General features: G+C 50.9%; 1 protein-coding gene across 1 annotated transcript; it reads left to right on the forward strand.

The window, feature by feature from the left end:
• Positions 1–1,300: 1,300 nt before the first annotated feature.
• LOC149327667 (uncharacterized) lies at positions 1,301–10,995 on the forward strand. Its single transcript, XM_089564949.1, has 4 exons — positions 1,301–3,276; positions 5,155–5,402; positions 8,579–8,691; positions 10,924–10,995. Exons 1-4 carry the CDS (start codon positions 1,613–1,615, stop codon positions 10,993–10,995), a joined length of 2,097 nt encoding a protein of 698 aa, XP_089421075.1. The 5' UTR covers positions 1,301–1,612.
• Positions 10,996–12,654: the final 1,659 nt, after the last annotated feature.

Here is a 12,654-nt window from a genome sequence, read left to right on the forward strand (position 1 = left end):
AACATTGGCCTCGGTGCTGTCCTCGTCCAGTGGCAAGATGGTGTTGAGCGCGTGATTGCTTACGGCAGCCGTACGCTGTCTCGGTCCGAGGCCAATTACTCAACCACTGAAAAGGAGTGCCTAGCTGTTGTGTGGGCGATAACAAAGTTCCGGCCCTACTTGTATGGTCGCCCGTTTCGGGTCGTGTGTGACCACCACTCACTGTGTTGGCTCGCGAATCTTAAAGACCCCTCGGGCCGGCTAGCTCGTTGGAGCCTTCGCTTGCAAGACTTTGATGTAACAGTTGTCTACAAGTCGGGAAACAAACACAGCGATGCAGACTGCTTGTCCCGTGCTCCTATCCCGTCCAGCTCTGATGACCTCGAAGATGACCCTCTCTTTATTGGTGCTCTGACCACGTCCGCCCTCGCTCAACAACAGAGGGACGACACGGAATTGCGGCCACTCATCGATTATCTTGAGGGTACCGCCTCGTTGCCGCCTCGTCTATTCGTGCGTGGCTTGTCGTCGTTTTGCTTTCGAGATGGCGTCCTCTACAAACGAAATTACGGCCCGACGGACTCTGGTTACCTGCTCGTGGTTCCAACGACGCTCCGCACTGACGTTTTGCAGGCATGCCACGACGAGCTTCCTTCCGGCCACCTCGGATTTTCTCGAACGATGGCACGAGTTCGTCACCGTTATTACTGGCCCAGGCTTTCTGCGGCTGTCAAGCGTTATGTACGCACTTGCCGCGAGTGTCAACGTCGGAAGAAACCACCTTTCAAGCCGGCTGGCTTGCTCCAACCCATTTCTCCGCCGAGAATTCCTTTCCACCAAGTCGGCATGGACTTACTGGGCCCATTTCCCACGTCATCATTGGGTAACCGGTATATTGTGGTTGCCACCGACTACCTCACCCGGTATTGTGAGACGAAAGACCTTCCCCGCGGCACTGCTGCTGAAATTGCTGACTTTTTCATCATCAGCATAGTCCTCCGCCATGGTGCCCCTTATGTTGTTTTAACTGACCGAGGCACAGCGTTCACGTCCACGCTTACTCAGGAAGTTATGCGGCTCAGTGGCACAAGTCATCGTAAGACCACTGCTTACCATCCTCAAACCAACGGCCTAACCGAGCGCCTCAATAAGACTATCGCTGATATGATTTCTATGTATGTCGACGATGACCATAAGAACTGGGACGAAATCCTTCCGTACGTCACGTTTGCCTACAATACTGCCCTTCAAGAGACGACGGGGTTCACGCCATTTCGTTTGGTACACGGTCGTGAAGTCGTGACTATTGTAAGCGCCAGCTCATCCCCGCCGACGGAGATCCTTCTCCGGAGGGCGAGCAACCCGAACTTTGAGTCAGAGCAACCCGAGCCGCCGTGGGAGGAGAGAGTGATGTGAGGAGAGGATGAGGAGGACGAGCGCTCGCGCGGCGCGTAAAGAACAGACTCAGGTGTTGGCCACGAAAGAAGCAACACGGCCCCTTGTTAACCCAGTGATCCTTTGTAACGGAAAGACGAATAAACGTCTTTTGAATTGTTCGTTTATCCTAACAATTCAGAAGTGGGATACAGTCAACGTTCGCCCGAACTTACGAAGTTAACCGGCAAGCCCCACCATGCCTGTCACCCGCACCGGAGCATCTTCAACGGATATGGCAAACGAAGATGGCGGACGACCGAGCAACGATGGCGGGAACGACGACGCCGACGACTCAAGCCAAGGCGGATCCGACAACGTGGTGACAAGTGGAAGCTTACCTCCAATACCTCAGTCAACGATCAACGTGGCGGAAATCCTGCAGGCCAGCGTTCAGGCAGCAGTGAGAGAAGCCATCAACGGAATTGCCTTGCTTCAGACGCAGCAAGCAGCGGCCACACCCATCATCGGCGCGGGAGAGACAGCTCGGTTAGTGCCATCGTTTGATCCAGTGTCATCCAGCTCTCCGACAGTAGACGCTTGGATAAGACGCGTGGACGACTTGGCACAAGTCTACCATTGGTCCGACCGGCTGACATCTGGAAACGCACTCTCGAGGTTGGAAGGGCCTGCGAATACATGGTATGACTCCCTCTCTTCCGTCGACAAAACATGGCCGGAATGGAAAGAAGAAATTAAGCGCGCCTTCCCCACGACAGCGGGATTCCAACGACTCCATCGGGAAATGCAGGAGCGACGGCAAAAGCGCGGTGAGCCCATCGAGTGTTATTACTACGACAAGCTCTCGAAAGCTCGCCGTTGCAACCTCACAGATGAAGCTTGCATTGAATACCTCATCACGGGGCTAGACGATGACGACCTAATTAGAGCAGTGAGCGTACGCACGTACGAGTCGCCGGAAGATCTTCTTCACTGCCTGAAACGCATCGAAGAAAGATTGGGAAACACTGCCTCCAAAAGTTCAAAATCAAGTGGTCCCCCGAACTATTCTCGTTTCCCCGCATATGCCAACGCCCATGGCAACAAAAGCGAAGCAATGGCGTCGGCCTTGAACACTACCGACCACAAGAACCTTTCTCCGAAGGCGAGGAGGAAGCCGCCATGGAATGAAAGAGGAGAGCCCCTCTGCTTCAACTGCAGCGAGTACGGTCACGTGTCCCTCAACTGCCCGGCCCCACAGCGAAAGGCGAGATGCAACGCTTGCGGACGAGTGGGCCACGGAGAAAAAGACTGCAGGGCAAAAACGGAGAGAGGAGCGCGCGTCGCTCAGAACGTGTTGGGCTTTGACCTCCGAGCCGCTGAAGAGGCGAACGAAAAGTACTTTATGATGGCGAAAGCGAACGGCTGCGACATACGAGCATACGTCGATCTCGGTAGCCAATGCGTAACTCTGCGGAAGGAGGATGCCAACCGAATCGGAGTCGCTTACACGAAGTTGACAAAGCCGTTCACTATCGGGGGCTACGGGTCCGGACATGTGACACCGTGTGGGGAAACGAACATCACCCTCACGGTCGACCAAGCTACAGCGGACGTTCCCGTGCTGGTCGTGCCGGACGCGTCACAGTCCATACCCCTACTTGTGGGCCAACCTTTCACCGAGCAACCACACATCACAATTGTGAGGCGGAAGAACACAGTGCGGATTTTTGAGGAGCACAGGAACGAGGACAATAGAGACGACACGCTTCAGTCCATTGAAATTCCAGAGCTCCCAGAACGACCTGTGTGCCTATGGGCGAAGGAAACAACGGTTGTGCCCCCAAAATACGTGGGTTTCGTTAAGCTCTACGCCACTGGTAGCGCACCACGCTCAGATGTCTTCGTGGATATGCAGCTCAGGTGCCAAGAAGGTCGAGAGCATTGCATACCACGCTGTGTACTCAGCGTTGACGGGACCAACGAAACAGTAGTCCCTATAATGAACATTTCCAATCATGAACTGACCATCAAAGAGAACGAACGAGTCGCACGAGCGGACATTTGCTACCCAGACGATGCATCGCCACGAGAGGGTGAGTCGCACACCAGCATTGTCCAGCCCTTAATGATACCGAGCGAAGAGATTCAAGTAGGTCCTGGTGTTGCTCCTGAGGAACGTGCAAAGCTCGAACAGCTTAATTTTGAGTATCGGGACTGCTTCGCAACCACCGTTTCAGAGATTGGCTGCACAAATGCCGCTGAAATGAGCATTGAGCTAACAACGCTGGAGCCTGTGAAATTTCGTCCCTACCGACTCACTTACGCCGAACGGGCACACACAAAAGAAATGATTGAAGAACTAAAGCAAGCTGGCATTGTTGTCGACTCCAAATCGGATTATGCAAGTCCTATCCTACTGGTGCGAAAAAAGACAGGGGAGCAATGAATTTGCGTGGACTACCGTGCCCTCAACCGTGTCACAAAAAAGGACCGGTATCCACTGCCTTTAATTGAGGATCAACTGGACCGTCTGAGAGGGAAATGCTTCTTCACGAGCCTAGATCTTGCGTCAGGCTACTATCAAATCCCTATGACCGAGGAATCGAGACACAGGACTGCGTTCGTTACTCCAGACGGCCATTATGAATTCGTTCGAATGCCATTTGGCTTGGCCAACGCACCGGCAGTGTTCCAGAGAATGATCAACGCTGTACTGGGTCCCCTACGGAACACCGTGGCTCTCGCCTACATGGATGACATCCTGCTGCCCACAACGACCGTGGAAGAGGGGCTTGACCACCTGAGAATGCTTTTGGATGTCCTCCGCGGAGCGGGATTAACGCTGCGATTAAGCAAGTGCCGTTTCTTCTTCGAGAAAGTCGATTACCTTGGCTACGACATTTCTGCCAGAGGAGTGCGACCCGGAAGTTTAAAGATCCAGAGCGTCGCTGACTTTCCCGAACCAACGAATGTACACCAGGTGCGTCAGTTTTTGGGTCTGGCAAGCTATTTTCGAAGATTTGTAAAAAGGTTCGCCAGCATCGCTAAACCTCTAACGCGACTGACGTCTAAGGACGCAGTTTGGAAGTGGACATCAGAGCACGATGCCGTGTTCACTGAAGTGAAGATGAAGCTGACTGAAAGGCCAGTTCTGGCGCATTTCGCGTTCGACGCAAGAACAGAGGTGCACACGGATGCCAGCAAAGACGGCCTAGGAGCAATACTTCTGCAAGAACAAACAGATGGGCACCTTCATCCTGTCATCTACGCAAGCCGGCGGACAACTGACTACGAAGAGAGATACCACTCATACGAACTAGAAGCGCTTGCGGTTGTTTGGACGTTAGAAAGGTTTCGACTGTACCTAATCGGGATGAACTTCAAGGTGGTCACTGACTGCAACGCAGTACGGGCAACGATGAGCAAAAGGAATCTGCTTCCCCGTATTGGCAGATGGTGGCTGCGACTGCAAGAGTTCACCTTCGACATGGAATATCGTAAGGGGGCGGCAATGGCTCATGTTGATGCACTAAGCCGCTCTGCATACGACCCTCCAGAAGAGACGGATATCGTTCCTGGCCTTCACGTCCTTGCAACATGCATAGCGACAGAAGACGTGCTAACTGTTGCCCAGCTGAATGATCCAAAAGTTCAAGCTTTGAAGGAAAGGCTAGAAAAAAAAGAAGACCTATCCAAAGAAAACAGGCGCGTCAAAAACGAATACCGGTTTCGTAACGGCAAAGACTGGGACTCTGCGTTGCCTCAGGTGATGTGGGGCATAAACAATACGCTCCACAGGGCCACTAAATCTACTCCGTTCGGACTGCTCTTCAACTTCAGGCCGCGAGGCATCAAGGGCGACACCGTGGAAGACGCCCTCACCGAGGAATTTGACCATGAAGTTGAAACCAGGCGAGCCGCAGCGGCGGAGAATATCCGAGAAGACCAAAGTAAGCAACAGGAGCGGTACAACAGGAAGCGGGTGGAAGCGCCGACATACAATCCCGGAGATGTTGTACTTGTTGAGCGAGAACCGGCAGCAAGTGGTGAGTCAAGGAAACTGAAAGAAAAATACAAAGGACCGTATATCATCCGAGAAAGGCTTCCCAACGACCGCTACCGCATCGAAAACGTGCCTCCGGGGCGGCAAAGGCGAAGAGCTTACAGCAGTATTGCACCGGTTGACAAGCTGAAGCTTTGGGACCGGGAATTCTACGAGACAGGTTCGGAAGAATCGGGCCGCGAGGACGATTCCGACCGGGGCGGTCGGTGGCACAGGATGGCCGAATGTAAGCGCCAGCTCATCCCCGCCGACGGAGATCCTTCTCCGGAGGGCGAGCAACCCGAACTTTGAGTCAGAGCAACCCGAGCCGCCGTGGGAGGAGAGAGTGATGTGAGGAGAGGATGAGGAGGACGAGCGCTCGCGCAGCGCGTAAAGAACAGACTCAGGTGTTGGACACGAAAGAAGCAACACGGCCCCTTGTTAACCCAGTGATCCTTTGTAACGGAAAGACGAATAAACGTCTTTTGAATTGTTCGTTTATCCTAACACTATGTTGGACACGATGTTGTTGCCCGATATTGCACGCCCATCCGTTGCCGACGCTGATGCATTCGTTCGCCATGCAGAGGCTGCCCGCCGGCTGGCTCGGCAACGAACCTGCGTGCGGCAAGAAGTCGATGCTCACCGCTATAACCTCCGTCACCGCGAAGTCATTTTCCAGCCTGGCGATCAAGTGTGGGTTTGGAGCCCCATCCGTCTGCGCGGTCGCTCCGAGAAGCTTTTACGCCGTTACTTCGGCCCCTACGAGGTCCTCCGCAATCTCAGCGACGTTACGTATGTAGTGCGCCCGCAAGGGAGTGTTCGTTCTTCCAGACGCCCTCGACATCCGAAATTGTGCACGTCGCAAGACTCAAGCCATACCATGCCCGCTAGGACAACTCTCACCACGTTCGGTGCCTGGGATTCTGTTAACACCCACACGTGGCTCCCCCTCACTTTCAGGCATCGAGTCGATGCCTTTCCAGAGGGGAGGGGCAATGCCGCACTTAGTTTAGCCATCACTCTACCGGCGCCCTCGTCCGGTCTGTCTTCGACCTTTGTCGCGCGCCGGACTTCGTCCTCTTCTGCTCGGTGCAAGTGCCTGCCGGCTGTGCTCTGCCCAGTGTGCTCGCCAGGTACTGTTCTGCCAGGGATAGAACATCCTACCGGCGTCCGTGACAATATCGTAGAATCACTTAAAATACTTGGAGTTACATTTAGGAGCACGTTAAGCTGGGACATGCATGATGCTAATATATGCAAAAAAATCTCCGCAGTAGCTGGAGTGGTCTCGCGTTGTCGCACTTTCCTTCCAACACGCGTTAAGCTCCAAATATACCATGCCTTATTTGCTTCACATACCAACTACTGTAACCTTGTCTGGAGCACTACAACCAATAGAAATAAACAAAAAATCTTTACAATACAGAAAAGAATTACATGATACATCAGGAATCACGAACACTTAGCACATACTGACCTACTTTTCGCAACCTATAAGCTCATTCCTGTCTTTTCTTTATACGACTTCCGGATTTTGCGTACATACTGCTGTTTGTCTAATTCATTTCGTGACTTTTTAATTGCCACCGCTTCACTACAACGCCACGAACCATTAGTATCTACACGAAACACAGAAAACTGGCACGTTCCTCGTTTCCGAACAAATTATAGGAACCAGTCATTGAAACATAACCTCCCCTCACTGTTAAACAAGTATAAATTTGATGCTAGGCCCACAAGAAGCGACTTGCGGGAACGATTTCTAATCGCACAATAAAATCCTAAAATGTCAGGCCATCATCACATTTTGTTTTGTTATCAAATACTAACGTCCTTTGCGTAATTATGTCGTTTACGACGGTCTTTTTGAACATGTATTATGTTTCAGTACACAGTCAGTTTTTGTATTGTAACACTAGCCGTGTTTTCCTTGTATATAATATTGCATATAATGTTGTCTTTTCTATTGTCATATTTCATTCATGTATCAGCACTGCTCTACCTTGTTACGGTCTCTTGGGCCTCGTCAAGCTGCCCCGAGCAGCTTTTTGCCCGAGAGCTCCAACCATGTAAATATGTGGTGAAATAAATTGAATTGAACTGAAAGCTAGCAGGTACTCTCGTGTCGAATTTTGTCAACATGGCGTACGTTGAGTGGAGAGGACTCCTACACAAGACATAATACCGGCCCCTTTTGTCAGACATTTACTCGGTGCGCTCATGCACCGCAGACGCGCCGCAGCTGCCGAGTGGCGCCGATCTCTTCCGCGCGAACTACACGCGGCTCTCCGGTTTCACGGAAGCGCTGCTGTCATTGACTGCTATCCGAGCTTCTATCCCAGAACCGAGGGGAACTAAATACGCGACCAACTTCCGTCACTGCGCCTGTTTTCTCGGCCGGCTCGAGCAGCGCTAACAAGCGCAGCTTCCCAATCAAATTGGCATTCGTTTACGACGTAGTTTCGTGCGGCTCTAGGGCTCGGCGACTTACCGGCCGAATTTCCGACGCACGCGGGTTCCAAACGGCAATCTGAACGCGACACCCGAAGGACTCGTGCTTGCAGAGCAAGAGTAGAGTGTACTAGAAAGGGGACCTTTCTAGTACACTCTAGCAGGAGTTCGTCTGCTACGTGCACCTCAATCATGGCGGCCGGTGGCGGCGCACCGCAGCGCCGCGGCTTCGTGCCAGTGCATGCCACCTAGCTCTGAAAGGAGTCTGCAAGAAATGCACGCCGGCTTGTGCACTGAAATGCGCAGCCATTCGGCATAGTGCTGCACTAAAAGAGCGCGAATAACGCGAAGTGCAAGCGCGCAATGCCAGGGAGCTCGGTCGTAGAAGCGGCGGCTGGCTAAAAAATGGCGCCGACGAAAAATGAAAACACAAAAAGAGCGAACTTTCCGCGCGCTTTTCCCGGAGACCGCCCGCGGAGCCAACCACCGTTGAGAAAAGCGCCGATGGGAGAGGTGAGAGAGGAGGATCGGCGAAGGTGCGCGGCGCGGCGGCATAGTTCACAGAAAGACGCTACTTTCAAATTATATTTAATAAACAGATTCACAACAGCGCTACGGAACGAGGACAGAAGGAACACGAAAAACACAGGACGGGCGCTGTTGTGAATCGGTTTATTAAGCATGAACCAACTAGCCCACACCAGAATCCTCTTTCAAATTATCCAGGGTCAGTAGAAGACGCCTTGCCTCCGGCCGGAAAGAACGGTTCATCGCACGTGTTTTGCAAATACCGCAAACGTTCACCAGTGCACGTATTCGCTGCTGCCACGTTCTACCAAGTAAGTATAGTGGTTTTGGCAGTTGTTTTGTTTGATTTTCTCGACCCATTGCTGATTGTGTCGTTGAATTTTTCAGGGTGTTTCGTGTTAAATTGGTGCACGTGGGCTGATCGGCATCCACATGGTGTGGGCCATTCTGCCGTTCACGCTCTGGGAAATGCCCAGGCGTGTCATTTCATCAGTTTCCAAGTGACGGAGAGTTGTGCGCCAAATGGCAGAAAAACATTGCAAGGAAGGATTTTACGATCAACGATAAGTCGCTGTCTATGGTCGTGCGTAGCCAGCCATTTTCTATCGACCGACTACGCTCCAGAGTGCCGCATCAAGAAACTTTTGCCTGGTGCTGTCCCTACCGTTTTCGAAGGCTATCGACCTACCTGGCGCCTCCCGCGAAAAAGCCCCGCAAAGCCGCGAAAAAGCCCCGCAAAGAACATACTGCTCGGGCTGTTCCTGCGCCCAAACAAACCAAACGGAAAGCTGAGCAGCTTGAATCGCTGCCTGTGGAATGCAATCTGCCGGACTGCCTCAGCGAACGCACTCAAAGCGTTAGTACGCAAACCACAACCAACGATGGCCAGCGAGCAAGCCGGTACCTTTCTATGATTTCAAAGCCTCGCTCTCAAATTTCATATCACCGTTCCAAGAGTAAGAAGTTAGTGGGAAAGCTCGCGATGGAAGAACAACGCACTGCATTCTATCGCGAAAGCAAACATCATGCTTCGGTCAGAAGAATCGCGGCGGACTCCCAGAATGGAGACAAAAAGGCGGTATTCCTGCTGCACCAAAGTGAGCGATACGGAAAGCAACATCAGACGTATCCTGAAGAAGTTATTCGAGAATGCATCATATGGCGATTTCTCTCACCGAAGGGCTCGAAAGTCAAGGCTGCTGAATGTGCCAGCAAAATGCACCCTCAAGAAATACACGGGCCCAGGTACGACCACATCCGGAGTGAGTGCTGCTGCGCGACTTGTTCATGGGGCGTCACTTCTGAGCAGCATATGGCATCATGAATTATTGATGAAGCCAGCATAAAGCCAGAGTGCATCTATGATCGCAAAGGAGATGCCGTGTTCGGTCTTAAGGACAGACCCGGCAGTGGCACGTCGAGCACGCAGGGAATTTTAGCGAACAGGGTATTGTGCTTTGTTCTGTGTGGTATTAACAGCCAATATAAAATACCCTGCTCTTATTATTTTACGAAGCAGCTAAGTGGAAAAGACCTTTACCAATGGACGAAAGAAGTGATTGCCGCGGTCGAGTCGTGTGGATTTGTCATCGTTCGCATTGTGACCGATAACTACTCGGCGAACACCACAATGTTTAAGCACATGGGTAATGGCTGTTTGCGTACGGTTGTGACACATCCGCATGACCCCGAGCGGGTCATCTTCCTTAGCTTTGTCACGTCATAAAAAATATCCGCAGTCAGTTCCTGTGGCTGTGATGTTATTACTGGTACATACGTTCAGAAGCTGTACGAGTATCAGAAGCTGATGACTGTGAAACTCGCTCGGAACATCACACGGAAACATGTGTATCCTTCGAACCTGGAGAAGCAAAACGTGCTGCGTGCTGTTCAAGTGTTCTCACCGCCGGTTTGTGCGGCGCTACAGCATCTGCAGGAGAATAGCCGTGGAGATATGGTCCTGAGTGATTTTAAAGAAGCAAGTGCCACCATTCGTTTTATGAAAACGATAAAGGAATGGTTTGATATACATCCTATGCAGGAAGTGGCTACAAGGCGCCGACCTGTAATACGTACGATAATCGTCTGCTGTGGCTAGAAAACGAGTTAAATGTATACATAAGGAATGTGCAGTCAATCGCTTCAGGCAACGGCGCACTCACAGAAGAGACATTTCAAGCCTTGCTCTTCACAACGCAGTCCACTGTTCAAACGGCACGTTTCTTGCTGCAAAAAGGCGTCAGTTATGTGCTGACGAAGAAATTAAACAGTGATCCAATTGAGGCACTTTTTGGAAGAATCCGACAAATGTGCGGCAGCAATGATCAACTGGTAAAACACGTTGCGGGGCTAGTTGGTTATGCATTTTCTTTCGTTAAAATTTAAGCAGCGCTAACTTTTAGGAAGCGCCCGTCCTGTCATGTCCACTGTGTATTCGTCCTAAAAGTTAGCGCTGCTTAAATTTTAACGAAAGAAAAATTTTTAACGAAAGAGATCAACTGGATGCCAGGGCCGTTACGGCTGCCCTTGATCGGATTGTGAAGGCCAAGTCATTCAGCCCGAACGAAACCGAGACGCCCGGTACTGATGCTGAACAAGTGGCTGCCACACTGTGAAAAGTTTCACGATGAGCTGGAAGACCTAAGCAAATGTCAAGCCTCTGCACCAAGGTCGGTGACTTACTCGGGCTTGTCATACGTTGGCGGCTACATTGCTAAGTTAATAAGAGATTTTGGTTGCGGATCCTGTGAAATGCTAGTTACAACAACGTGCAAAAAAGATGATCCTCTGTATGCACTGTTGCAAAAGACATGAGCGGGCTATGCTACCCAAAGCCAGATTTTCTTGCACTCTTAAACAATGTAGTGAATTTTTTTGAGCGCCCGGCAAACGACTTGCCAAGAACGAATACGCTTGAAGTTCTTCAACTACTCGTCGAGCCTCAGCTCGAACGCGCTGTCCAGAGTGTGTTGACGACAGCCACGCAAAGCGATCAGCGACTTTAATCGCCGAAAAATTCATGCGAATACTGCTCATCAAACAACGCAATCAAAATCACCGACGCACAAGATAAGCCCTCAAAATATGTTCACAAGCCGTCCAGGAAGCTCATCAGACTATGACCTTGACACATATCAACTCGGGATCTCTGAAAAAAAATATCCCAGTATGCGAACTGCTTGTTTGCGCAGTAATGCCTCTTCTGAGTGATTATATTTAATCGAAGTTTGTACGAGACTTTGCTGAAATCAATGTTTGAAATACAGCAGACATTGCTCAATAAAAAGTATACCGAAGAGTAATTCGCATCATTTGCGTATAAGTGTTTCTTCCAAATTTTCATCATTCGAAGCTTCTGAAAGATAATTTAATGCTTTTCGGCCGTATGAATTCCGGGACAAGGGGCGAGGGAATCACCCATTATCAGGAGGCCCATGATAAAGGGAATGTAAGCTAGCGCAAAGAGATATCACCTGTTTTGCGGTCTCCACAAACGCGGGGGCTGGCTGGTTCAGTCAGCCGAACTGGGCGCGCGCGCGCATCGAGGCACCCTAGGCAGGGAGGGTTAGAGCATGGAGGTTAGAGTCACTGGACTAGGGAGGGTTAGAGTTACTGTAAATGCTACCAAAGGTAGCAGAGTTGCGCGTAGGTCCGCCATCTTCCTGCCAAGCAACCGCAGTTATGCGGCGGAGCCGCACTCCGTTTCTGCAGGCGACATGCCTAGCGCATCACCGATCGACCGGGGGCGCTTTTCCGAGGTTTTTAAAGCACTTTTTCGATTGACCGCAAACAAAAAGCATCTAAAAAGCTGACTGCGTAACCCAGTAAACAAATGTAGCCAAGAAAAAACGGTGCTTTAGCGCGCGCCGTGAGCTGCGGCAGCAAGCGATTCCCACAGTCACCTTCCCCGAACTATTTACCTGATAACCTAAGGGCAGACTCAGTATTCTAAATACGCCGTGCAGATGCAGCATTCATTCATCTTTGCGGCAACATTTATTCACCGGACCTGCGTTAAAAAACCTGCTTATAGTCTCCTTTACTAAACACGAAACCCTGCAAAAACTTATGAGCCGGAACTATAGAAAGGACAGTATGAAAATCCAAAATACAGTTTACTCGAAACTGGATGAACGTTACCATCTGAAGTAAACAATCAGATGCCTAAACATGTTCCCCTCGATTAAAAATGGTTTGCCATTCAGGTTTTATGCCAACGGGGATAAATACGCAACGCAAAGCTCTATTTTAGCGTTTCAACAGTGTACACGAAA

Source organism: Amblyomma mixtum, chromosome 10, assembly GCF_055824585.1.
Source record: "Amblyomma mixtum isolate Tamu chromosome 10, ASM5582458v1, whole genome shotgun sequence".
NCBI lineage: Eukaryota > Metazoa > Arthropoda > Arachnida > Ixodida > Ixodidae > Amblyomma > Amblyomma mixtum.